The sequence below is a fragment of the Neolamprologus multifasciatus genome, chromosome 7 (genome assembly GCF_963576455.1).
Source record: "Neolamprologus multifasciatus chromosome 7, fNeoMul1.2, whole genome shotgun sequence".
Classification (NCBI taxonomy): Eukaryota; Metazoa; Chordata; class Actinopteri; order Cichliformes; family Cichlidae; genus Neolamprologus; species Neolamprologus multifasciatus.
In genome coordinates, this window is record NC_140445.1 from 8,514,216 (window position 1) to 8,542,059 (window position 27,844).

The following is a 27,844-nucleotide window of genomic DNA, read 5'->3' on the forward strand; positions in this document are numbered from 1 at the left end:
TGGTTGGTCTCTGTTTCAGTTGCAATGCAAGTTGCAGTCTCGAAATTGCTTAACTGCACTGTGATGAAAGCATTCATTACAACGTCTGACCCCCAGTTTGTTTGTGTTTGGTGAAGAGTTATTGCCTCAGGGTCATTGTTCTTGCAGTGTTAGACCGCTATAACTGCTGAAACCTGTCTGAAAGAAAGAAAGATGGGGCTGTGTGTAGCATCTCAAATGTAGCTGAAATCGAGACATTTTGTCACAGAACATTTTGGGAGCCCCAAAGTATAAAAGGATGATGTTCAGTTTATATCATCGTTTCAAAGCAAATTAATATTTTTTAAATATTTCATATTTATAACAAGAATGATCAGAATTAACTTTGGGTACTCTGGCCTTCTCCCACAGTCCATAGACATGCAGTTAGTGGGGCTAGGTTAACTGGCAATTCTAAATTGCCCGTAGGTGTGATCCAAACGGTTGCCTGTCTTTTTTAGTCCTGCAACAGACTGACATTTTCTCCAGGATATGGCCTGCTTCTCACACTATGGTAGCTCCAGGCCCCCACTTACCCTGGTAGGGATAAATGGAAGAGAATGAATGGCTGGATGGATGTATAATATGTGCATCATATTGTATCATATGCTAAATTACACTCATACACTGATATGCTGAATAAATGACAGAAAAGGCTAATTTTCTTTATATTATTTATGTACTGTCTCACAGTTAATTGCAGGTGCTGTTTTAACGTGGAACATATGCTTGCCTGTGGGATATGTTAAAAAGCCAACAGTTTTCCATGGAGTTGGCCCATAGGTATGAGCTTACTGTACAGTGATAAATACACCCTGTCATCGGTGACATGGCTGTTGAATGTTGGATCCTGCGTGTTAGGAAAGCAAAGAGTTGTTTGTGGTCTCTGTGTCACTCTGTGGTTTGTTGTGTCCCAGCAACTTGAGGTCTCATTTAGTGCCTTATTCATTTAGCAGACCTCTCCCTTGGTTTCCCCACACATATGTTATTTTCCCACACCACACCACTGCTGAAATGAGTGCAACCTCAACGTTAGTTAAATTGTGAATGAACGGCTGGTCCTGTGGTCCAACGGTTCAGAGAAGCCACACATGATCAATTAGTGCCTAAGAGTATGTGGTTTTCAGCTTCCCCTTCTTCCTGATTATTATTCAAATATACAACAAAAGCTGCTGTGATGGTTGTGAGTGGTAGAAATACACATGGGGAAAGGTGTACTTAACACCTGATAGCCTTCTCTCTTCCTGCTTACTTGAGGGGCAATTTATCACTGTTTTCTAAAAATTCTTATATAAACCCTTGGGTTTTTTTTTTCTTTTTCTGGTGTTAAATGACCTCAGAGTTTGTTTAGTTGCAATTCCAGCCACTATTTTGATTGGCAATGTTGTGGCAACGTTTGTCAAATCAAGAGCTAGGGTGTGATGCACTCGGATATTTCCAGTTTCTTCGTGTTTTTTCAAGCTTTGTCACGCTGAGTTTCTTGTTCCTTCACATAAAAACATCTGTTTCTTATTGAGGTCTAGCTTCTTATTTAGCACATGCGGTCAGCTGTTTTAGAGCCTTATGAATAAGACTGTATTTTGGCTCTTTGTGTTTTATGTTCCTACACCCAGATAGGATGGTTGTACCCGGGTTGCAAAGTCTACTTTTAATGACTTGACTTTAGTGTTTCAGCTGTTCTCATCTTTTGTCTTTGAGATTGGATTAGGATCGAGTACAACTGAGCCAGCTGAGCAGAGGAGAAGCACCGATACTTGCCTGTGTCAGCATCCACCCGTCACACCCATCACCCTATTGCCTGCCACATGTGGCTGCTAGAGGAACTGCAGTTTTTGGTAATTCTGTGTTGGCTTCAGATTTTTAGCTTTAGCTGACTCAAGTGTGATGAATTTAATTAAGAGTGTAGTCCAGCACTTAATAAAAAGTATAAAACATAGGCACACTTCCTCATTGCATGGATTGTACACCAGTATGGGTCACATAAGTTAATCAGCTACAATGAAATAAACAGTCCAGGCCCACTGAGTATCTGATAGCTGAAGACTGAGAGTGAATTGTGCCCACTAAGTTAATCGTGTTCACATGAAGATTCGTGCTTGTCCTTTTCCCCGTGTTTTCCTTTTTTCACATTTTTTTTGCCCACATTTCGACTTTTTGTTTTGTACTTTTCAATAAAATGACTGAATGTCACACCAGATCTAACAGATATATGCAGAATCCTAAGCAAGTCTGTTAAACATGGAGGCCAGGTAATCAGGCAAGTAGAAGAGAAACTGAAAATAAACAAAATAAATTAAAAGATCTTAAAAGATCCCGGGTAGATAACTGCCAGACCTGTTGAAACAAGAAGTTACTTAAATAAAACCTGTCTGACAAAGTGAAGCGAGATCTCAAAAAGCAAAACCTCATTCCATAATATAACGACTTCTTTCGGTCTGTAAGGGATTACAGATAAATTCCTAAGGCTTTGGGATTCCAGTGAGTCACAGTGAGAGCCATGGTACTTATCAAGAAGGTCACAAAAGAACCCCTAACAGTATCTAATGAACTGCAGACGTGTATGCCCCAGTTAAGTTCAGAGTTAATGATTCAACAATAAGAAAGAGACGGGACAACATGGGAGAATTCCAAGTGAAACCCACTCCTGAACAAAAAGGGTCGGCTCATGTTTGCCACAAAGTGTGGTGCTGGTTGCATGATGGTCTCTGGCTGCGTTGCTGCTTCAGAACCTGGACCACTTGCCGTAATTGATGGAACCATGAATTCTGCTGAAGGACAATCTCCAACCATCAGTTAGTGCCCTGAAACTCAAGCTCACTTGGGTCATGCAGCAGGACAATGGACAACGTCAAGCATAATCTGTCTGAGAGCTACATCATCAGTCAGAATAACAATTGACATAGGATTTAAACTGTGTGGCTTAGGTTTGTAGGGATTTCTGGCACCTACTTTCAAAGTGTATGGAAAAGAGGAAAAAGTCGGACAAGGTTCATACTGGTTCCAGCTGGACTTTTAGTTGTAGTTGCCTTCCTCTGGGTTGCAAAACACATGACAGTGAAACATTTAAACAGGATAATGGTTTGGTTTAAGGGATGGATTGTAATGTGACATGTTATTTAGTGTACTATTCTGTTCTCATGAGGCACCATCCGGTGGTGACATATAAGATGGAAAAATTCTGCTATTTGTAAGTGTATAGATCCTCCCACACTGGGCAGTATAGCTTGTAAAAAAAAATGAAGCTGCAGTGTTCATCGCATGCATTCAGAGCTTTTAATGCTATTATTTTACAGATGGTTTAACCATAAAAAAAAGGGGGGGAAAAATCACTCATCTCTGTATTTTAGACCAATTGTTTTGCACATGTGCCTGTGTGCTCAGAATTACAAGCACATGTACTAATTGCAAACATATTTGGCAATGCAGGTGTGGGTGCATTGATTCACTGAAACATGTGCAGACTGCAGGGGTCAAATAATAAAATCTATTTTGCAGTAAAAGGTTACACCCCCCCCCCCCCCCAAAAAAAACAAAAACAAACAAATTCTCTTATTATTATTTTCAGCAGTAATTAGTGGTTTAAAACATCACCTTATAACAACAGGCATGAAATTTAATTCTTTTCTTTTGGTTAAAAGAATGAAAGGTTGACCACTAGTATTTGCTGATCTGCAGGGATCTGCAATGTGGGTGCAACTTTTTTCAAAACCATAGTCTAAAAATCAGTCTTGCTGGGGCTTGAGATGTTTTCTTGGCCTTAAATAAATGCAATGATTTTGTCCCTTTCTAGGACATGTGAACGAGAACAGCATGTTCTGCAGTTGCATGCATGTTTGGGACATTTTAAGTGGAAACAACCGAGATCAAGCTTTTGATTTAAAAAATAATGAGACAAAAATCAGGTCACTGGAATTAAGAATAAGTAGAAACAGCTGAAGTAGTCTTACACTGACAAAGATGGAAAAATGTCACTGATACAATTTGAAAGCAGGGTGACAACAAAGTCTAGAAGTCTCTTTTGGCACAGCTTGATTCAGGCGAGCCTGGCCTGTGTCTGGGAGCTGCTTTTATGTGGTGTACATTCTTTTTGTTTTCTTGCAGTCATCATTACAGCCCAGGGAAGATCAGATCTACTCCAGCTGCTGAAGGGATTCAAAACAGTGGCTCTCCAGAGGAAGTATTTATCCCACTACACCGTCTCACTATGCTACCTCACAGTTTAATTCATTCAGTAATCAAAATAGCGCTTCATGTTTCAGAATCCTGCTGCTTTCTGTGCTTTTCTCTTAAAATTGTTCAGGGATGATTTAATCTGTTTCAGTTGCTCCTAGGGAATGTCATGTCTCTTTGCCGTAAGTAAGAACATAATGGTTTCTTTTGGCAGTTAAAAATCTACTTTTCTTCAGGCCTGGATTTTCTCATTGATTTATCGTACTTATGTCTTTTTAATTACTTGACAACTGAAAAAAATGAATTTAACTCTTTGCTGTAGACCTGTAAACATAATAAGAAACTCAACATTCAGAGCAGAACTGCATACTTTAGCCAAGGCCTAAAATTTCCCCCGCAGCACAGACGACGCTGGATTCTGGATGCATGATACCTGGAGAACATCACAAGGATTTCTCCCAATTTTCCTTGTGTCAGATATCATGTATATCTGTATGTAGTACACTGCATACTTAAAAAAAAAAAAAAAAGTACATCTTGCAGGAGAAAGGAATCCTTCCAAGAATTTGTGGACACACATCCAGGTTGACTCAAAAACAGCATTCACTAGAAACAGTTGAGCCAAACATGTCAGCAACTGTCTGAGTTGGCTGCTCTTGAATGGAAAATGAATGGTGTGAATCACTGAACTGTGACTGACTCTTTAATCTCCACCCGAAGAAAAAAAAAAACACAGCAGGTAACCACAAACAAGGCTGTCAACAGGGAGCTGTGTTTGCTGCACATCTGAGAGCACAAACACGACATGACACCTATACAACACTATGATCCCAAAAGGGATTTTTGCATAAACACGACATGGAAGCACATTGTCTTACTCTTGATTTTGGATGAATCTGGATTATGTTAAATGACGCTATAAGAAGTTTTTTAGGGCTGCTAGCCCTGCAGGTTTAATCGTGGAAATCTTGGTTAGTCACCACTTTGTTCCAGAAATATCTCAGAAGCTTTAAAATTCGTATAAACATGCATCTTCCAAAATGAATGAGGCTTAATCGCCTCACTTTTTTCTCACCATTCTTTCTAGCATCATTATTCAGATTCACACACAGATTCTAGGTCTGACTGAGCAGGCTCAGTTACAGGTAAAATACATTAAACATAATTTTAAAAGAAAATGTATTTTGCATAAATACAACAGATCAGATCAAAAGAGTCCACAGTCCAGTTCCTCAAGAATAAAAGCTGTCATAGTGCTATGCATAGCTGTACTGCAGGCTGGCTGTCTGGTAAAAATTGGTAAATTTCTTTTTGTGACTGATGATCTTGCATGGCTGGGAATCATTTCAGCCTCAGAAGGCCAAACCCTGCCTTCAACCAGCAGCACTTTCTTAGCTGACACTGGCCTGCAAACAGGAACAGGAAAAATAAACACAAATTCAAATATTAACTTAAGTCTGAGCTGTTTATAAGAGAATAAGAGACAGCAGTGTTTACTGCATGTGGCACAAGACCAGAGAAGAGTCACACTCAACACACACGTCCCCAGTTAACACCCAAGCACAACAGATATAAAAGTCTATGTCTATGTCCTAGTCAATGTGAAAGTGAGTTAGTGTGGGGGAAAAAAGAGTATATTCTTCATCGCATGTCCTTGGCCAGGGGTGGTTAGCACTGTTGACTTGCAGCAAGAATTTCCTGGGTTTGAATCCAGTCTGGGGCCTTGGGATTTGGGTTATTGGTGTTTCTAAATCAGCTTGGTAGGTGTGAATGGTTGTCGCTCTATATACGTCAGCTCAGTGACTGACAGATTGGAGACCTGCCCAAGGTGTACCCTGCCTCTTGCCCTATGACAGCTGGGATAGGTTCTTGTCCCCTTTTGACCTTGAATTTGTGCATCAATATGAGTTTTAGGACTATATTGACTCCATTCCTTTCATATAGGACGGTCCAATGTGTCCTCTGCTAAAATAGGTAAAAAAGGAAACACGGAATCAACTTTCCTTGCTATGAAGATGCTTCCACTTAACTCAGTTAGACCACAGTGTTAGCGTGCTGCACCCTCAGCAGCATCACCATTTGAATTTAGCATAACTTTTGGTAACAGGTATTCCCTCCAACTGATTGTTGTTGTTGTTTTTTGGGTTTTTTTTAACAAACTTGGACTTGGACTATATAGATATCCTGTTAAGTATGTCAAAATCTCTGTGAAACTTCTAGAAGCTGCATCTCTGTGACTCTCTTTATCCTTTGACTTCTCGTTGTGCACCACCATGAGGTTGAAATTTGCAGTTTTGAGTGAAAAGACTCAACCACTCTTGGAGGGATTGTTGTGTGACATGATTTGATTTGTATCATCTGACACTTTTCATCTATTGCCACAACCATGACAATATTTTGATGTCTCACCTGATGACAGTCCATCAGTCTCAGCTCCACTTTGCAATTAGCTCATGATAGCATGCTAACATGCTAAAATAAGAAGGTGAACATGGCGAAAAACACAACTGTTAAAACCATTATGTTGGCTCTGTCATTGTGAGCATGTTAGCATAAAGAAAGTGGCACTTAGCGTAAGTACAGCCTAGCTGTAGACTCTCTTGTCTTGTTTAAAAGTCCAGTGCCAACACTTTTGAAATTCTTTATTTTTTGCAATGTGTGTGCATAGCAGCTACAATCTAGCTGTGGTTAGGGAAAGACTGCGGTCATGGTGGATGAAATAAACATTCACTGCAGGTCAGTGCCAGGACAATACAACCTCCAGACCCTTACATTCCACCTTTCTAAATAAAGGACACTCTACTTCCTAGATTAGCTTGGGATGTAAATAGTGAGGTACAGAGCCGACCAGAACGCATATAATTTGTAGGCAGTATACAAAGTACTATCAAATGAATCAACAAACAGCCCTAATCTGGATCACATGAAGATTCAAGCAACCTGGGCCCTGGGGTCAGAGAAAATGCAATTTACAGGCAGCGAGCTAAATTATGATGCTTGGTTGCCAATTTTGTCAGACAAACTATATTAGACGGGCAATCTTGTTCCTACAATTCTTGCATATACTAAATAACATCCTTTCATCGTGCCACGGATCATCGTCTCATTATATTATTTCTAGGGCAAAACGTCTCGTGCCTTGGAGGCATGATTTTTTTAAAATTGATTCAAGTGATAAAATCACACTTAAATGAGTTTGCAGGCTCACTCTCCTTGGCAAGCAAGAAAAAAATCAACAAAGAAGATTCCAGCTGAAACCAAAGCCTGACTGAAAGTTGACCACACAAGGGGAGGAAATATGACTGATACACATATGGCTGGAGTGACGGAAGCAGCATGAACTTTACTGTTGGTTTCCAGCCATCGTTTCTCTGCTGTCCTTTAGTCACATCTGTCATCACTGTCCTGAAGCTCTGCCACGCTGAAGGAAAAATTAAACCCTCTTTCTCTGGAAGTTTTGTAGGGTGATGTGGTCAATCGGCTCTTTCTGGGATTCGCTGCCTTGTTTGAAAACACATGAAATTACAGTTAATCGATGAATCATGCTTACGTTACTGTGCGGTTGTGGCGAACATGGATGCAATTTATTTAATGAGGACAACTGGATACATCAGGGGAAAAAAGTAAAGAAAGAAAAAACAGTGCTTCATTTCCTATTAAGAGTTCTGTTGTAGCTGACATCTTAATTGTTGTCATGGTTTTGTTCATAGTAAATAAAAAATCCAAATTCATCAGTAGTACTATACACTGAAAATTAAATAGGGGAAACAGTGGGGGACTAACAAGTCTTATTCCTCCAAACAGAAAACTGCTAGAGTGATGACAGTCCTGCTGGACAGGATTGAAAACAAAAACTGGAACGATTTATTTATTTGTTGCACCTTTGGGAAATTCCTTCAGTACAGTATTTAAAAATTCAGATAAACATAAAAGCATGTTGCATATAGCTTAAAGAAGCTGTGTTTTATGTATCTTAATAAAATAAAAAATAATTGCATGCGGAAAATAAAATATTTTTAAAGTCAACAAGTAAAAAACTGACTTTAAATGGTTAATAAAGTACAATTTAAAATTTAAATGGCTTGTTATAACAATGTCAAGTGTAGTGGTTACTTCCGTGTGTTAAGAATGTAGGGTATGTGCTAATGTGAAAGATCAGATGACACACTGCCAGATAGATGTGTTGTATTATAGAGGGTTATTGCATGTGGTATGAAAGATTCCCTGCATCTGTCTTTGTGGTAGCGTAGCTGAATCAGTTTGTTTAGTGAAGGTGCATCACTTCCTGTCCAGGAAGTGATGCAAAGGGTGGTCAGGATTATTCACGATGCATAACAGTTGGATCAGTTCCCTCTTCTTTACCACAGTTTGCACCAAATCACAGAGACAGCCTTCCTAACCAGTTTATTCAGTCTGTTGGTCACCAGTTTTGATACTGCCCCACCAGCAGACCAGAGCAAAGGACACGGTGCCTGTCTCAACTGGCTGATGGAAAAGGATCACAACTTCCTTCAAAATAGAGCCTGTTCATCCCCTGATCACAATTTCTTCGGTCTTATTCACGTGCAGAAGATTTCTCCCAGACCATCAGCCAGAATTGGCTGATGTGGAAACTTCAGAGAGCTGAGAGATGTTTTCACCTGCAATCTCAGTTGGGCCCAGACAAGTCTCCTTAGTACTGTCATCACATGTGATGTGAGTGGGTGCTTAAATTATTTGAGTCTTTTGCTCACAATAGATATGGATCAACTACGATCCACTGATCCATTATCTTGTACTTTAAGGTTTCAGTCCTCAGTCCAGTTGCAGAGTGAGGTTGGATGTGTTTTTACTCCAGTAATTTCTATCAGCTCCTCCCAGCTGGAAGACGTCACCTTTCCAAATAGCGCCAGTTCTGTTCAGTGCTGGCTCTTTTAGGTTGTTTCTCATCTCAATCCTGTTTCACTGTGCCTTTGCTTCACTTCAACAGTGAATATGACATAACGGCAAGGAAGGGAATTGAACGACCAACCTTTTGATGAGTAGATGACCTGCTCTACCGCCTGAGCTACAGCCACAGCTACAGAGTGAGCCTTTGCTGTGTGAAAAACGAAATATACAAACATGTGCGTCACAAAGGGTCGATTTTATACTTGAAGCCCTCAGAATATGATTAACCTACTGTTAACTGCAGCTTTATTAAAACTGTATCTGAATCACATGATCAAAATTACTAATATTATTATTAAAAAAACAAAACTTTTTCCTCTTTGCACAACATTGCAGGTAAAACTTTAAAACTAAACAGTGTGTTCCAGTTGTGTCCCTCACAATTTAATATCCCATTATTTTTCATTGTTACTGTTGGTGCTTACATTCATTATTTATTTAAACTTAAGTGGGAATTTTTAAAACAGTGGGCACATTCTAATATTTTCTGAAATTGTCCATAAATAGCAAATGTAGCATGTGACACCTGAAACTCTCACCAACAGAGAATCTGAGATCAGTACATAGTTCAATTCTTTTAAAATGTATATTTGATTTTATCTTAGTTCAATAAAACTGACACTGCACTTTGGAACCATTGCTGTTCCTTTGTATATTTTTTGTTTCACTCTTTGGTTTATGTGGTTATTTTCAAACCCTTCAGTGTCAATTTCTGAAGCATGAAATGTCAAATGAGAAACGAACTGCATACATTATGACCATTTGATCATTATAAATCCAACGTAGAAGAGCCCAGTAGTTATCACCAACATGTAACCAAGTGTTCCACCTTGGCAACAAATCTGCAACCAGACCTATAACTTTCAACTCAGCTAAGTGCCATAACTGTGTGTCATTCCTCTATCTATACATCACGCTAAAGAATGCAAGCAATATTCCTTAGCTAAAAGTTTAGACAAACACATCAGGCCTGGTTTATTTATGCCCTTTTACTACACTTTTGCATTAAATTAATCTTAATGCCCACTTAAAGTCTGAATGGCAATGGATATGTGGATTCTGTGCGTTATACTGCTTCTATATGAGAGGCTAACCAGATGTAAAGATTATTGCTTCATAGTCCTACTGCCAACACTTCCCTCCCATTCTACTTTTAAATACTCTAGGAACAACAAGTAGGCCTGCAGAGCGGGAGCGAAGTGCTCTAATAGGGTGATATGGTACTACAAGGTCATTAAGATAAGATGGGGCCTGATTATTTAAGACCTTGTATGTGAGGAGCAAGATTTTGAATTCAATTCTGGATTTAACAGGAAGCCAATGAAGGGAAGCCAAAACAGGAGAAATATGCTCTCTCTTTCTAGTCCCTGTCAGTACTCTTGCTGCAGCATTTTGGATTAACTGAAGGCTTTTCAGTGAGTTTTTTGGACATCCTGATAATAATGAATTGCAGTAGTCCAGCCTGGAAGTAATAAATGCATGAACTAGTTTTTCAGCGTCACTCTGAGACAGGATATTTCTAATTTTAGAGATGTTGCGCAAATGGAAGAACGCAGTCTTACATATTTGTTTAATATGTGCGTTGAAGGACATATCCTGGTCAAAAATGACTCCAAGGTTCCTCACAGTGTTACTGGAGGCCAAGGTAATGCCATCCAGAGTAAGAATCTGGTTAGATACCATATTTCTAAGCTTTTCAGCGCCGAGTACAATGACCTCAGTTTTATCTGAGTTAAGAAGCAGAAAGTTAGTGGCCATCCAAGTCTTTATGTCTTTAAGACATTCCTGCAGTTTAACTAATTGGTGTGTGTTATCTGGCTTCATGGACAGATAGAGCTGGGTGTCATCTGCATAGCAGTGAAAATGTATGCTATGTCTTCTAATGATGCTGCCTAGGGGAAGCATGTATAATGTAAACAGAATTGGTCCTAGCACTGAACCCTGTGGAACTCCATAATTAACCTCAGTGTGTGAAGAGGACTCTCCATTTACATGCACAAACTGGAGTCTATTAGATAGATATGATACAAACCACTGCAGTGCAATACCTGTAATACCTACAGCATGTTCTAATCGCTCTAATAGGATATTATGGTCAACAGTATCGAATGCTGCACTAAGGTCAAGAAGGACAAGCACAGAGATGAGTCCACTGTCAGAGGCCATAAGAAGATCATTTGTAACCTTCAATAAAGCTGTTTCTGTGCTGTGATGAACTCTGAAACCTGACTGAAACTCTTCAAATAAACCATTCCTCTGCAGATGATCTGGTAGCTGTTTGACAACTACTCTTTCAAGGATTTTTGATATGAAAGGAAGGTTGGAGATTGGCCTATAATTAGCTAAGACTGCTGGGTCTAGAGATGGCTTTTTGAGTAAAGGTTTAACTGCAGCCACCTTGAAGGCCTGTGGTGCATAGCCGATTATTAGAGATAGGTTGATCATATATAAGATCGAAGAATTAATCAATGGCAGGACTTCTTTGAGCAGTTTTGTAGGAATGGGGTCTAAAAGACACGTTGATGGTTTGGAGGAAGTAATTATTGAAGTTAACTCAGAAAGATCGATTGGAAAAAAAGAGTCTAACTTAACATCAATGGAACTAAGAGTAGCTGTAGATAATATTACATCTGTGGGATGATTATTGGTAATTTTTTCTCTAATGATAAAAATTTTATCAGAGAAATTTTAGAAACTGGTTAAACGAAACAATAACAATAATACTAGTACACCTTCATCAGCATAGTGACTAAATTACATAAAGAGTGAAGTTGAAACACCTGTAATTTAAAAAAAAAATAAAAAAAAAAATACAGAGAATATTAAAAATGAACCAATTTTATCAGTGTGTATTATTGTGAACATGCAGTAAGCGTGTGCGTTTCCTCCACTTTTCAGGCCCCTCTTCTGTGGAACCAGCTTCCAGTTTGGATTCGGGAGACAGACACTATCTCTACTTTTAAGATTAGGCTTCAAACTTTCCTTTTTACTAAAGCATATAGTTAGGGCTGGACCAGGTGACCCTGAATCCTCCCTTAGTTATGCTGCAATAGATGTAGGCTGCCGGGGGATTCCCATGATGCATTGAGTTTTTCCTTTCCAGTCACCTTTCTCGCTCTCTATGTATTAACAGACCTCTCTGTATTGAATCATATCTGTTATTAATCTCTGTCTCTCTTCCACAGCATGTCTTTTATCCTGTCTTCCTTCTCTCACCCCAACCGGTCGCAGCAGATGGCCGCCCCTCCTTGAGCCTGGTTCTGCCGGAGGTTTCTTCCTGTTAAAAGGGAGTTTTTCCTTCCCACTGTCGCCAAAGTGCTTGCTCATAGGGGGTCATATGATTGTTGGGTTTTTCTCTGTATCTATGAAGCGCCTTGAGGCGACTTTTGTTGTGATTTGGCGCTACATAAATAAAATTGAATTGAATTGAATTGAATTGAATTTAGAAGGCATTTGGTGTCTGCAAGTAGCTGATTACTTTGAGAGAATTTTATAATTTAGCCTTTTTACCTCTGAATTACTCAGGTGACATCAGCTTTGTAACTCAGATTGCTGTATGCACATTTTTAATGCTAGGTCTCTACTACACACCAGATGTTTGAAATTTAACAAACAAAAGAAGTGCAACAAAAGACAGAATTCAGTTGCATTATTAATAATGAAAGTCCATAATTTTTCTTGTGAGATACTAATGCGAAGTGGAAACTTACATGAATTTAAATATGTTTGTGTTGTTCTGTAATTCACCACCAATGATTTTTAAAGAAATTGTTATTTTTGAAAATGCATTCTTGGAGCTTGGAGCTTGTGCAGGAACTGCTTATCTAAGTTTATGGCGTTTACGAGTCATAAATATGCAGCATTTGTGCAAAACATAAAACCAGAATGGGAAAAGATAACAAGCCAAACATAAAACTCTGGTTTTCTGAAATTTAACACAAATCCATTTTCCATAAATGGTGATTAAAAATATTGAGCATGGCTTACGTTGTGCACGGAGACATTTCTTCTCTATGAGTTAAAATCCAGTAAAAAAAAACACCACTGGTTATCCTCTGTCCTCACTCCAATGCGACGAATGAAAATGCTGCTGGTTACGCTTTTCACTGGCCCAGAATATACAAATGACCTGGTGACCAAAGTGTTATGAGTTGGACTTCTCAGCCTTTCTCGGTATCACTGAGATGTGGAGGAGAGAGGAGGAAGAAGTGAGAGATGGAGAGACTTCTCTGCATTGTGTCCATACCTGTAGACTCCTCACTCTGTTTTATTGGCATGGTTTAAAGTCTCACGCTCCAAGTGGGAAATATTTCATATTACATTGTATTTTACATTTGCAGACCTCAAAATTATTGTTAACCAATCTTCAGTTGAGTTGGCATTTAGGCAACAGTGAACAATAGAAATGCAGAACTTTACACAATAACAATTCCGAGTACAACCACAGACTTCTTTACTGGTGGCAACCAAGCACTTCTACCAAAGCTGAGTCACTGTTTTTGGCAAAGGGGAAGCATTTCTATGGTTGTACTTTTTGATGTTTTTATTTTCTGTTTTTTTTTGTTTGTTTTGTTTTTTGATGTTGCATTTGATGCTTTATTTAACAGAAAGCTGTTACGCAGCACATTTTTAAGTAAAAAAAAAGCTCCAACAATAAGTGCTGTGCTAGCATGAAAGGAATAAGACTCTTCATCATCAAAATGTACTCTCAATACCACTTTAATTTATGTCAAGGTAATCTCCTCATTCACTGGGCCTAATGGCATCATCTGAATGCTCAGATCATGAGAATGCAAATCATGTGACTCGTCTTGTCTTGAGGGCATTGGCTCGGTGTATCGTTTAATATTTGACCTTGAATAGCTTCAGCACTTTCACTGAAGTCAGACACATCATAGTTCTGGTATTTATTCTGGAACACGGAGCCTTTTAGCAAAGATTTTAAATTCAGCAGTGAAGAGTCATAAATAATTAATATTTTAATGGGCTGTTGTTACAGTCTAATGAAGTCGTACAACAAATAATAAGCACCTCATTAGGTATTTATCCACTTTTGTGTGTCGATGAAACAACATGTAAGTCACAACATTACATCAAATGTGTGCTTGCTTGAACATAAATAAATAAGAAACTTACCATAATTTAGCAGGAACATATTGGAAGTGCATGTGGGAAATTAATAAATCTGGCCCCTGTCCTGACTTTTCCTGAACATAAATGCTTGGATTGCTAGTGATAAAAAGGTGATTTTTACGTTTTTTACTCTTTCTGCCTTACATTTGTTTAATCTTTGACCAACACTTTCTCCTAATTTATCATTTTTGAATGCACCTTATCAATTACCAAACATGTATTTCTGTTCTCTCTGTGTAGTCTGTTTCCTGACTGGTCCGTAGCATTTCCAAAACAGAGGTGCTAGTCCTGAACATAATTCATTTAAACAGCGCTGCAAAATGTATTGAGCATAACTTGCTCTGGATTTATCTCTCAAAAGTAAATATTTAAGTTAACGATTGAAACAGTGCCATCAGAATGACAAGTGCTCCCAGGGTGTTATAGTTTGCTGGCAATGCACTCTCTATGTATTTTCTGATGTAAACTATGAATGTTTTGATGACAGTAATTGCAGGGATTAACATTGCACTCTCATTATTTCATACAGAACAGAAGAAATCACACCTTACTGTGAGACACTGGTTATAAGAGATGCTTACAGTCTATACTGTAAATGAAAATGAATGAATTTACGGTACTTTCTGAATGTTTGCTATGGTGTGAGAAATCATTTTGTTGAGTCAAACTCTGTGAACCAAACAGCAAGTCTTTTAAATTTTCTAAATTATGACTTATTCTGTGCAACGTATTGCAGTGGTCGGTTCTTTTTCTTGACCATTTCCATTTTTTGATGAGTGCCTAATCTTGGTTTGGTAATGGTTAGAAAACTCTGGCAAATGTGATCTCATATGACCTAATGGAAATATTACCTCAAAAACAATGTCCGTGGCTATGTCCTGCACTCCCGTGGGCTTTTCCCATCTGAGCTCAGCAGCCATTCTGGAGAGAGACATGTGGTTGTGGTGAGGATTTGGTCCTGAGTGTTTTGGTATGATCTGGCTCCCATCTAAAGTGAAATATACCACATCGTGCAAGCTCAGGCAGCCGCTTTACCCTCCACAGAGTCTCAAGATAAGCAGTTATGAATAGCAGACTGTTTATTAATTAATGTGCCCTCAAAAAAGAATAGAGATAAATATGGGTAATTTGAATCTTAAAGTCGAAGAAGTCTTTGAGATCTCCAGTCTTCTAATACAAGTTGGTCTTTAAAAACCTGAGCAGACATGATTTATTGTGTCACATAACCAGTCTGGTTCACCTCTGATTGCATTTCAGTGTTTGTCTTCCCAGCAGGACTTTAGTTCACAAAGGTGAGTGCACCAGACAACCTTGGAAAAGCTGAGGAACAGTTTGTGAACGGAGCTGTAAGAGCAGTGAAGAAGGCGAATGAAAACATATTCACTGCAGACCAGTGGAAAATTAGCATGGGTCCAGGTATCATCTGTTTTCTCTTTTCATGTGTCAAGCCAGAGTGGGAAAGCCACCCGCAATTCCGGCTGAAACTTCCAAACTATGTTTCTCACTTAGTGTCGCTCTATGTTGCTAAGGAAGAATTAAAGGACTCATTTGAAAGGAAGTTGGCTCTCATTAAAAATACACAATTTTAAACCTATACCAATACTTGGTGATATAAAAATCTGATATGTCAGCCGATTTATTGCTTCATTTTTCTTCCAGACATACAAAACATGCTTTTTATGTGTAGTTCTTTATGAACAATATTAATATAAGATAATATAAGAATGCAGTTTTTGTCTCAAATCAATTTTAGGGTATGTTATTGTAGGGTCTTTAGCTTTCAATATAAAGCACCTTTAGGCAGCTGTTGTTGTGATTTGATGGTATTTAAATAAAACTGAGTTGAAGTCGTCATTTACTCATGTAACCTGTTTGGATCAGCTGGTTTGTTCCCAGCAAATATTGCCAACATGGAACTCATAAAGTGCCCTCTGGTGGACAAGTTATGCAAAAATCAACACTCATATCGCTGTTGAAGGGTGTTTCTCTCGTCTTTCTTTTAAATATTCATTAGTTGGCTGTTATGAATGCCGATAGCATTATATGTGCAAATAGCTAATATCAGCGATTTATCAGCCCCCTCTCTCTCCAGTGTAACATCAATTCACAGGTTTAGAAGCAGAATAGATCAGGCTGTGTGAAACAAAACTGTGTAAAATCTGATAGTAAAATTCATATTTAATAAATATTAATTGTATTATTAATTTTATTAAATTAATCAGTTACTGAAGGTATGAAGATTAAAGTTAATGATGGGGTGTCAAAATTGTTAAAATACAAGTAAGGTAATTGTTACATAAATAAACCTTCTAATACAGTGATGCTATATCAGTTTCAATAAGGAGAAGAGTCTGTGTTTCTTGGATGAGATGGCAAACCTTTAGTCTTGTCATAAACAAATATGAGTCATATTTGGTCAGTATTTTTTTCGCTCAGTTGTCAGTTTTATAGCCACTGAAATGATTAAATGTCCGTATAGACTCTTTTTCGTTTCAAGGGGAGGGTCTATGCCGGATGGCGTGCTTTTATTTTGAAGGTTTGGCAGCTATTTATGTGGTGACTGGAATTGACCGAAGGAGCGGCAGCCTGTGGCGCACTTGGCGGCACACTGAGACAGCGCACCAGGACTCCGTGGATGGACAAATCCAGTAGTGGACTTCCTTCACTGACAAGATTAAGACCGGATTTCTATCGCTCAGCTTTTCTTCGCATTTAACAAAGGCTCACTACAACCGTCGCATTTGTAAAGGATTTCTCACCCTGGGAGTGCGAGGCAAAGGGACTTTGGAGGTATGTGTGTACCTGCGTAATATTGTAGCCTACGTGGTGAGGACCAAATTGATAGTCTGGGAGTGAGGTCATTTGTGAAAAGTGAAAACGCTGACTTTCTGGCAGATTTTCATCTCTGAGGACTGAAACTTTATTTTAAGATTAAAATGTAAAATTAGTTTTGATTTGCACTTAGAGTTAAATACTTAGGTGTGTGGCTGTTGTAGGGTTTTAAGGGCTATTAATGGTTATGCCAAAGAGCGCACTCACAGAGAGAAAAGTGCCATTTGCGTGGTCTTGGAGGCAGATTTTAATCTCTTGATCTTTCATTTTAGGACATAAAGGTGTGATTGTTTTACTGTCTCTCCCTCTCTCTCTCTCTGTGGGTGTTCCTGCATGTGCTCGTGTGTGCAGCTGTGCCTTGAGCTGTCCGGCATTACTTTCGGTTTCGGTGCGGAGGGTATTAGCGCTGCTTTTTTTCTTTCTCTTCTGTTCTTAGTCTTTTTTTTTTTTTTTTTTTTTTTTAAGAAAATCTTACATGCGAGTGTGACAGTATGGGCGTATTGACAGTTTTGCAAGCCTGAGTTATACAACCAGTGGCGACATCTCAAAACCTTGCAGCAGTTGTCACAGCCTAGATTGTGAAGGATAGAGGAGCCTTATCGATCTCAGAGGGGAGCTTGGGCCCTCAAAGCACAAGTAGCCTGCAGCTAAACTGCACAAACATCTGCGCCAGATACATTTCAACACTGCAACAAACAGGAGAGGTGTGTGAGTAAAAGGTGACTTATCTTTTGTGCCACGCACTGACTATTTTTCCAGCGGTTGGTTGGAGTCATTTGTTGATATTTGAAGCAACGGATGGGCTCAATGTCACAATCCTCTAAATGCTGGTGACATATTTTACCAACAGTGAAGTCACTGAGGTGTGATGTGAGACTGAGGAATGCTGCAATGGATATAACAAAAGTTTTATCATCAGGCTGTGAAAGATAAGGATGAGGAGGAAGGTGAGAGAGGAAAAGATTAGAAAAAGACACTCAAACTATGTATAAGTCAAGCATAAGTACCCGTGAAATTCTTTTAATGCCTTTCTCGGGTCTCAAATAGACACACTAAAGTATACTGAGAAAATGTATTAGTGATTTTACAAATTAGAAGCTGTGTGTTTAGCCACAGAAAAAAGATATTGGATAGAGGCTTACCAAACTTGGCCTGAAATGTTTCTAATTTTCTGATATTTTTTTCTTCCTGTCAACGAAAGCAAAGCAGCAATGGGAGGCAGGTGGGACTTAAATCTGAGTCACTACATTGGAGCTGTAAGGCAAAAACGGCACTTGCTCAACCGGTGTGTCAAACTGGCATCTGGCACCAGCCCTGTTATTTATATACTGAATTTAATATAATATTATCAGACATGCACATTTGCTATTGCAGCAGGAGTTCTTGAAAAACCTTGTCTTTCATTGGAACAGCTAATGAGAAGATTGGTCTTCATTGATGATGGCTGTTTGCAGTTTGTGCTCATTTTCTGAGTATTTCTGAGGTTTTAATAACAGCATAGGTGCTGGTGCCTTTTTGTAAATGTGTGAGTGTGTGTAAATTTTAGCTTGAGTTTGGTTGACATTGTGTTAGGTTGTATAAGAAACTGAATGTTTCTGAAAATTATTACTTTAAAGCACACCAAAAGGCAAACAAAAATTATGCAGCACACTCGTCTGTTTGAAGAAAATTGAAAAAAATCTTCATTATTGTCACAGAAAGGATTATAATGAGCATTTGGACCTGGAATGATGGCTGTAATTTGGTTTTTGCAAGAGAGTCCCTGGTATAGCGTGAGCTGTTATCTGCTTTGAAACAAACTCCACTTATCATATAATTTCCCTCCATCATTTTATCAGAACAAATGGGTTTAGAGCTCTCATTGAGACACCATGTTCTCTCGAAATCTCTCTCAAAATGGATGTTTGATGCTTAAGGGCCATTTCTGCTTGCTTGATGGTGTTAGCCAGGTTCTTCTGTCACTTGATACATTTTGGCCGAGGCCCGTTGAGCACGAGTCCAAAAGTCAGGAAGGTTTGAAATAGTGTCTACTGACTTTTCTCTGTGTTATTTGATGTGTCACACTGTAATAATCCTCTACCACTTGGAATCTTTGCCAACACAGCAGGCTTTGCTTTGACAGTTTAATTTATTTATTTATTTTTGAACTCATAGATTTTGCCTGCGTGTTTGGAAATTAGTTTATGCAAAGGACTCAAATAGAAATGTAAAAACACGGTCATAACTTTATATATATATATATACACAACTTTGACAAACATTTGAGAATCACCATGTTAAGCAATATCTACTCAGACATTACATTTGGTTCCATGTTCAACAACTTGACTAAGTACCACAAACGCAGAGCAGCTGGTCGTGTGGGTTAGTCATCCTTGCCACACAGGATTCTAGTTTTGGAATCGCTACAAGAAGCTTAACTTTCACATTGTGAGATGATCGGGGGTGACGCAGCACAAAAACACTACTTTTTGACTTCATTATGTTGGACTCTTTTAAAGCACCTAAACCAAGTGCAAGCATTTGGCTAAATAGCCAAGCTAGGAAAGCTTTACAACCGGCAGTAAAAGTCACTTGGTCCAGGACTTTGGTCTAGACTAAAATATCTCAATATCTTTTGAATGGATGGCCATGAGATGCTATGAAACAACTTCCCAGTTATGTTGGTCAGATCTTTCATTTGCCCTGGAACACATCCCAGTATTTAATATATAGCTTTGAACAAAGCAAATGTTTTGGGCACTCTTGGTTATTTTTAAAGTTCAACCTGTCATTGCTCTAAAAAAGCTTTCCCTGCAGAGACACTTGTTTTTTATGATTCTTCTTGGAAGTAAAATACTGGACTGAGGTTGGGACCTCTGACTGAACTGCTTTGATTGGCTTGTCTGGGATCATTGTCTTGTGGGAAAACAGATCTACTCAGTGTCAGTTTTCTTGTAGGTTCAGAGCTCTTGTGTGCAGTGTTACAGTGTGATTAATTGGCTGATTATAGAGATTTCTTTTTAACATTTTCGCCGCGTCGCTCCTTAAAACCAATTGTTGCTGCTGCTGTTTGCACTGTCTCTTTATCATAAACTTGTTTAGCTAGTTGGATATTATGTACAGCCTTTGCTAAGCTAAGTAAATATAAGATATTAGGTCATGTGTATGTGTACTCTTTGTTTAGAGCAGCAGCTAATTTTCTTGTTGCACTAGATGTCAGGTGTCACCCAGCTAAGCCAAGCAGCAGCTGTTGAAATTGCTTTCTGGTTATACGAGGGGTGTGTGAAGTAAAAAGGGAAATCAGGAAATAAAATGTGACATTGTGGAATAAAAGAGTAACATTATGACTGAAACATAAAGATAACTGAAGTTACATGTAGGAACCGAAGCCGTTCGTTCAAACCTTTTTATGACTACAGATAAACATGTGAAAACATTTAGTAATTTTGGTTTTAAATCTTAATGTCTAATGCTCGACTGCTTTTTGTTTCCTGTTTCAGATTGTCAACAGCAATAAAGCGCAGCAGCCATTTAAAGGATCTGGATGATCAACAGTACAATGAGGACCTAAAGCTGGGAGCGCGTCCCACTGAAGGCACAAGAGTTTCAGACCACAGTGTTACTGCAGTGTGTGTGGCCCATCCAGTCTGTGTATTTTTACATACTCACTGTGTTGAGTTCAAAGCCCTGTGGAGTGAGGAGAGGACTTAAACCAAAGAGTATGGTTCAGCTGTCCACTGCAGTCTGCCTGTTGGGAGGTAAGAGGCATGTGCAAGTGTGTGTGTGAAGCTTGTTTTTGTGTGTTATTCCCGTTCAAAGTTTGCAGACGGCTAGAGGGGCTTTCTGTGCAGATATGCGATGACGGTATGAGACACAGTGAAACTAGAAGGGAAAATGACCATGGCCTCATTGATTTTGTACTTTGCTACTTTTGTGTGTTTTCTTTCACTCCCTCTAGGTCTGACTCAGTTATTTTCATAGACGATGATTGGTCAGATTTTTGTGGGATGATGACTTCTTTTGATCTAATAATATTAGTAAGAGTAGGTTTCTCACAATTACTAAGATGAAGAATTGGGCATTTTTCTTAGCAGAGTGAATCCCTGCAGACACCTACAGGTAGAAGGAAGGATGCCTTTCTTCATTATAGGCCTTCATACTGTGTTAAAGCACGATGTTGTGTGCGTGCGTTGTCTGACGTGTGGGAACTTGATTAAGGTTTGTTTGTTGGCATGTGTTGCAAAAGAACCACAAAACTTAGAACAGTGTGTTTCTATAACATTTCGTTCGATGACTGCAGGAAGTAGTGGCACACTAGCAAGGCAGTGACCAGTTCTACATTTGAAATACAAGTTTGCATTTAATCGCCGATGTCCTCATAGATTTGCATTTATGACATGATGTCACAGGATTTGGCCGGGGCATTGTAAGGTTGCTCTCTGCCCAGTGGCCAGTCTGATATGCTTTTGTGGCACATTTCCAGACTTTCGTGCCCAGACGTCATGATGCGTGAGATAATGTTTAGATTGGGATTCCTGAGGAATTTGTATTTGAATTTTTTTCTATTTCCTGATGCAAATATTTTTGATTGACTGTAAAATACACTCGGTATACATGTAAAGCATCATTTGCTAGCTGTAAAGGTGAGATGATGCATGCAGTGTAAACCTAAATAGATTTGCAAATAGCCATTGTTGATTATTGTGTGTCTTGCATAAGGTTATAATGCTATTAAAACCTACTTACCTTTTCATGAATGCCTGTCTGTTTTTTCCCATGTTATGGGTTAAAAAACTGCAACATCAATTTTAAATACTATTTGTCAGTTTCTTTTTGTGAACAATAACAGAAGGTCTTCAGGGTCTCAGCCCTTATGTCAAACTTGTCTATCTGTGATTAATGCTAGTGTCAAATACCCACTGCATTCCTTGTAATCAAAGCCCAATCCTGGTTGTATCATGGGTGGGCCACATGTCTGTAGTCATTAACTCACCAATACTCTTTTTCTACCAGAAATGCTTATGAAAATAACCTATTGGTTGTCCTGATTTTACCATCTTGATTTTGAAAAGATTGGCTGTATTGTATCAGGTTAATAAGACCTGTAAATAGTCAGACATTCAATTTGTTTTTGTTTGTCTGAGAATGAATACTCCTGTCGTGTCAGAACCACAATTGTTACCACTTTGGTCATTTGGTAATCAACAAAAGTAAACTGCATACTTTGAGAAGGTGTGCAGAAAACATTAGAATATGCCCAAAGTCAAAATTTTATAAAAGACCCAGTAAATATGTTTCAATTACATGAAAATTAATGCAGAAAAATGGAAACATATATGGATGAATTCTCAAATTTAAAGTACCATGCAAGTACGATTACTAGTTTTTATCAGCATTTAAAAAGAAGAGCAGTTATAAATCATTAAATATAAATATGTACTTATGTGTCCATATCTAGATACAAATACATAACAGAACATCCTTCCTGGCACACACACAAAAAAAAACAACAGCAAAGAAAAAAGATGGGTGAATTCATCCAGTTTTCGATTATGCTGCATCAGCATATTTAAGGATTACACTGACTAGCTAAATGCATGTCAAGCTCTTCTTTTAGAATATCATTCTTTTCAGTTTCCCCATGTATACCACCTGCAGGCATTTTACAACCACAAGTGATATATGTTCAGCTTTCATCTGTCCTGCCAACCTTGTAATTGATATGTAATCCTTATAATAAATGAGTTTTAGACGCATTACAGCAACTAGAAAAAAAATGCAGACAAATTCTTACTCAATCTCAGGTGATGGATTTACTACAATTTATCGCCAAAGCAGTCGGACATCTGTTGCCTATTGGCTTTGTATGTCCCTGTAGTAATATCAGAACACGGTGTTGTGTGCAGGGAACCTTTACATATTTCCTGATCACAGTAAAATACTTCAGGTACCTTATTGTAATGTAATTTTATTTCAAAAAACTGAATAAATTATTCAAATAGCTGTCACTAAGTTTCAGGTTTGCTATGATTTTATACTTGGTCAAAATGAAAAGACATTGATGTCTGCCTGGATGCTGAATGTACTTTTTAAACCTACTTATTTAGCTGCTGTTAAAAAATGTTAGTACAAAATTTAAGTAGTAACACTTGAAGCTTCGTGTTGTGTAAAAGCAGTTAAACGGAGGAGTTGCAATAGAGAGAAATGGGAAACTGTCAGCACTTCATTATTAAAGCATAAACATCATCAAATGTTTGGCAACGGCTAAAAGGAAAAGATTCTTAAAGACTAAGCTGCTTAAGACGTCACGTATTGTAGTTTTAATTAACCTACTATTAGAAGTTGTAAGAATTGATAGCGAGTTAAACCAGTTTTATGTATTTTTACAGTGCCAGCAAATACAGTCTGTGCTTCAACCTCTTCTAGTGCAAACACCTGAATGTTGCAAGAGGGACAGATGACATCTGGTAAAATCTGTGTGGTTTCTCAGTGTTTTGTTGTAGAAAATGAAAACATGGTTGTATATAGACTGTGTGCAACCGTAGCCACGCTCTGAATGTTTGCTTACTGACATCCTAGTTAATTATTGTTCATTTAAATTCCTTTAGTGGCAGGAACACTTATGTTCTTCCTAGACTGTAGCTGAAGACTTGCTGCCACAGCACACATCAGAGGGTTGTATGTTACATTTTTCAACCACAACTTTGTTGAGATAAACAGTGCACACACCTTTGCGATTGCTTGACTAAACCCCATAATGCTTCCAAATAGTGACAGAAACATTTTCCTTTCTTTACAAATTATTTAAAACCAACCAACAAACAAAAAAGACTGTGGGCAGTTTATAATCGAAACCATAAGAGATGGAGCCCTAGTGTCATGCATTGCGATATCTGTCCCCATTACAGAATTGTGTTATCAGGTTAATAGGAGGAGGAGTGTTTGTATTTTTGACTGAAAATGAAAGTTATACCTTTAGATTTTTAAAATCCCCTGGCTTATTGTAACCCCCCTGGTACCTGCTGGTAACCTGGCCCAGAATCCCTGGCCTAGAATCTTCTTACTGTGAGGCAGCCTGCACTGTCATTAATTAAAATGCATGTTTATAGGATTTTGGAAGAAACCTGGGGTCACCGAGCCCCTGGAATGTGGGGGTTTTGGTGCAGAGAGCTGGTTCATTAAAAGAACTCTGAAAAATAAATTATTGTTATATAAAAACATGTCTCCACTATCTTGACAACATGGAAAAAAGCCAGTTTTGATTGAATGGACCAGACTCTGACTGTTAAACTAGTATTAGGGTTAGCTGTTAACCTTCTAGTTGCATACCCTTATTAATTCAATCCAATTCAATTTTATTTATATAGCGCCAAATCACAACAAAAGTCGCCTCAAGGCGCTTCATAGATACAGAGAAAAACCCAACAATCATATGACCCCCTATGAGCAAGCACTTTGGCGACAGTGGGAAGGAAAAACTCCTTTTTTGAATGCTCCTTTTAAATAAGGAGCATTCAAATTTTAAACTTGGAAAGACCTCAAGCAAATACTCAAGGGTTCCTTGGCCATGACTGTGGAAAGCTTGAAGGTGATTGTAGCCTAACAGTTCTCATGCTCAGGAATGCTTTATACTTGGTAATATACAAGGCACTCTGTCAGGAGGCGGGACTTTTTTGGTTTATGTATGTAAACGTCCAGTCATAGATATAATGTGTTTTAAATTTAGGTTTTGGCTCATCCAAGCAGAATGCATGGAAGGATAAGAGTTTAAAAACAAGCATAGCATACCTTAGCTTAGCTTAGCATAGCATGGCATAGCTTAGCATAGCATTGTTTATTTTTCCACTTAGAGTCAAAGTCTCTGAGATTTATTACTCTCTTTTTTGAAGGATTGCAAAGTTACACTTTGGTAGGTTAGGCAATGCAGATATTTTTTTCACATTATATGAATATATGAGCATTTTAAAACATTTCATTAATAACAAAAACTCATGAGTACATCACAATTGACCCTGTGCACGAGAAAATGCTAACTTCCTGGTTTGAGACCGGATGTGGGGTTGTACATTTCCGGTAGCTTTACTTTGCGGTCAATCGCTACTGCAAAGATATACTCCAAAATCATGTCCAAAACTCGAAAAGGGAAAGATTGCGTTAAGTTATAAAGAGCAGAGGTGGGAACACTCAGCACTGTTGTGTCATAAAAAATCTAATGATCAATTTTGACGTTCAAAGAGTTTAGATCGATCAGTTGTTTACATCACTCAACACAAGCAGAACTGCATCACTGCAGCAGAAGACACATCGTCCACATTCAGAAGCACATCTCTGTATAGTGACTGGTCTTATGATTTAAACAGGCAAATGTTCAGCATTCACACTACAGGTGAAGAATAGTCAAACCAGGTGTTTCCCCCATTATGTCGATATCAGCTAGTCAAGTACACACCTGCACAGCATGTTAACGAACCGTGAAAAAAAAGCCACACAAAAAATGAATGATTGCTGGTAAGGGTTTCTACACATTAGTATTTATGAAGGGTATGTTGTGACTTACCTTAAAAATTACAGCGGTCCCTCGCTAATAACGCGGTTCACCTTTCACCTGGCTGTGAGATTTTTTCGTGCAAGTTTGCATGCTTATTTTTTTACATCACATTGTCCTGCGTCCTGATCGCTGCAGACGATCTCCTCCGTGACCTCTCTCCTGTACAATACAGAATCTCTGCATCGATAGCTAGCAGTGTGACTCTGAAGTGCAGTGCTGTATGTCCACAATGTCCACGACACGTTTTGCACCGTCAAAAAATAAAATTGGCTACTTGATTTCACCTATCACTGGTTATTTTTAGAACATAACACCCGCGATAAACGAGGGACAGCTGAGAAATATAACATTTGAATCCATTTTCTCTTTTGCCCTGAGGCACGGGGGAAAAATATCGACAAGTTGATGAACATTATTTACAGATATATTGGGTAAATGCCCAAGACATCTATAGAAATGTAAATCGCCGCTTGATTCATTCACTCCAAACCATTCAAACCAGGCGCGAATAGGACACCGGAAACAAAGCTCCCCACAAGAGTTTCCGCACCGGAAGTAGCATATGCTAACGTGCACATAGTCAATAACACTTAACTGAATATAAAACTTTGGTGGACATTTTGTTATTAAAACAGATCAAACTAACCCACAATTGTCACATAGAAGAATAGATGTAAGAGTGAGAGACTGAGTAAAGTTGGGATTATACATATCCGCAGACTTGGACAGGACACCTTTAAACACTGACAAGAAGTCATTCCTGTTAAGCTGGGTGAGAACTGTGTCTCTGTGCGGAGATTGGAGGTCTGATTGAGGCTTACGAGACGGAGAAATGCCAAGATGCCCAGGAAAGTTGACGCAAGAGAAGATGGGTTGTTTTTCTGATTAACTACGGACTATAGACTTTACATTCTTCGTTGGACTTTTACATGCACAAGTACACAAATGAAATGCCAAAAAGTCGAGTAGTGAGGGTAGAAATGCTGCAGAGCTTGATCTGTCAGGTATGCAGGCTTCTTGCAGAGCTGTTGATGATTGAGTGTAAGGAACAGTGAAAGCTGGGGGCCATGAGGAATGAGGAAGTAGGAAAAAACACATACATGCCTTAGTAATGGGGTAGAAGGATACATGCAATATTACAAAGACAACTGTTGCTTGCTGTTTAACTCAAAGACACTGTAGGTTTGACCCACACATAAACAGAGAGCACCTTTCTCAGAAATGAATAGATAACAATAACCAACAAAACCAACAATATTGTCAGTCTATAATTATATAGTCCAAAAAAGGTGAAGCTGAAGCTTCAACCTGTAATGGCTCAAACAACTTCCATTAGAAAATGAAAGCAAAAACATCACAGATGAAAACAGAAAAGTATTTATACGTCATCCGACAATACAGACCTACACTTTTTATATTTAAATATTAATCTGGAGCATATTTGTTTTCAGTACTTCACTTTAGCGGTCTTGGTAATAATTGATTTTGCTTTGTTCATTACATTTGATTAGGCAATTTGTAATCTACCAACTCCTATAACTAAAGAGATTTGTTGTTTGTCTATAACTAGTTCTTTATCTTAAACATGACTCATTAAAGTTCTTACAATAAACTACTGTATCGCTTAAAGTAGGAAGTTCCTGGGTTCAGCTCAGGCCTTTTGCTTTTCAAACCTCTCATTGTGTGTTCACAGAAGTTTCTTCCCGCAATTCGAAGACATGCAAACTCACAAACTCTAACCTGCCTTTGAATATCAGTGTGAATGTTTGTCTTTGTGTTTTATCGCTTTGATGTCTAGGGGCATGGTCCAGCTTATTTCCTCTTCCTTCAGAATTTCTTTGATGGGGTCCAGCTGTGCAGCAACTTAATAGGATAAGTGGGAGTAGAATGGATGATTGAGAAATGATGTTTGGGAACACACTGTGTCAACCATAGACATTTGCCTTCTTGGTGCTTTTCCAAAATCAGGGAAATCAGGTGATATGAGCTTTCTTATTGGAACTAACACTGGCAGCCACAGTATTCCAGTTTCGGTTCTTATCTTATCTACACTGTAGCTTACTCATTTTAGGGGCATTATGGTACTTTCCATGCAGCTGAACCCATGTAAGGCTTAATTTTGTCGATGAACTGGGAAACTTGTGTCCATTGTATTCTAAAGTGGTGACTTCGCTAATTGGCCCAACTTAGAATGGCTTCAACGTGAAAAGCAATGACGTAAGTGATGACAGT

The 27,844-nt window shown here is 38.6% G+C and overlaps 1 protein-coding gene across 3 annotated transcripts in view; it reads left to right on the top strand.

Annotated features, from left to right (window-relative positions):
* The first annotated feature begins 16,813 nt into the window (after nucleotides 1–16,813).
* Nucleotides 16,814–27,844, top strand: part of il34 (interleukin 34) — a 34,546-nt gene continuing 23,515 nt past the window's right edge. The window contains exons 1-2 of one of the 3 annotated variants that reach the window (XM_085165822.1): nucleotides 16,814–17,040; nucleotides 20,565–20,822. In XM_085165822.1, the coding sequence (XP_085021948.1) occupies nucleotides 20,786–20,822 (37 nt within the window). In that variant the 5' untranslated portion in view covers nucleotides 16,814–17,040; nucleotides 20,565–20,785. Of the gene's footprint in view, nucleotides 17,041–17,062; nucleotides 17,802–20,564; nucleotides 20,823–27,844 lie in introns of those variants that run through there. The other 2 variants (XM_085165824.1, XM_085165823.1) reach the window with 2 other exon arrangements.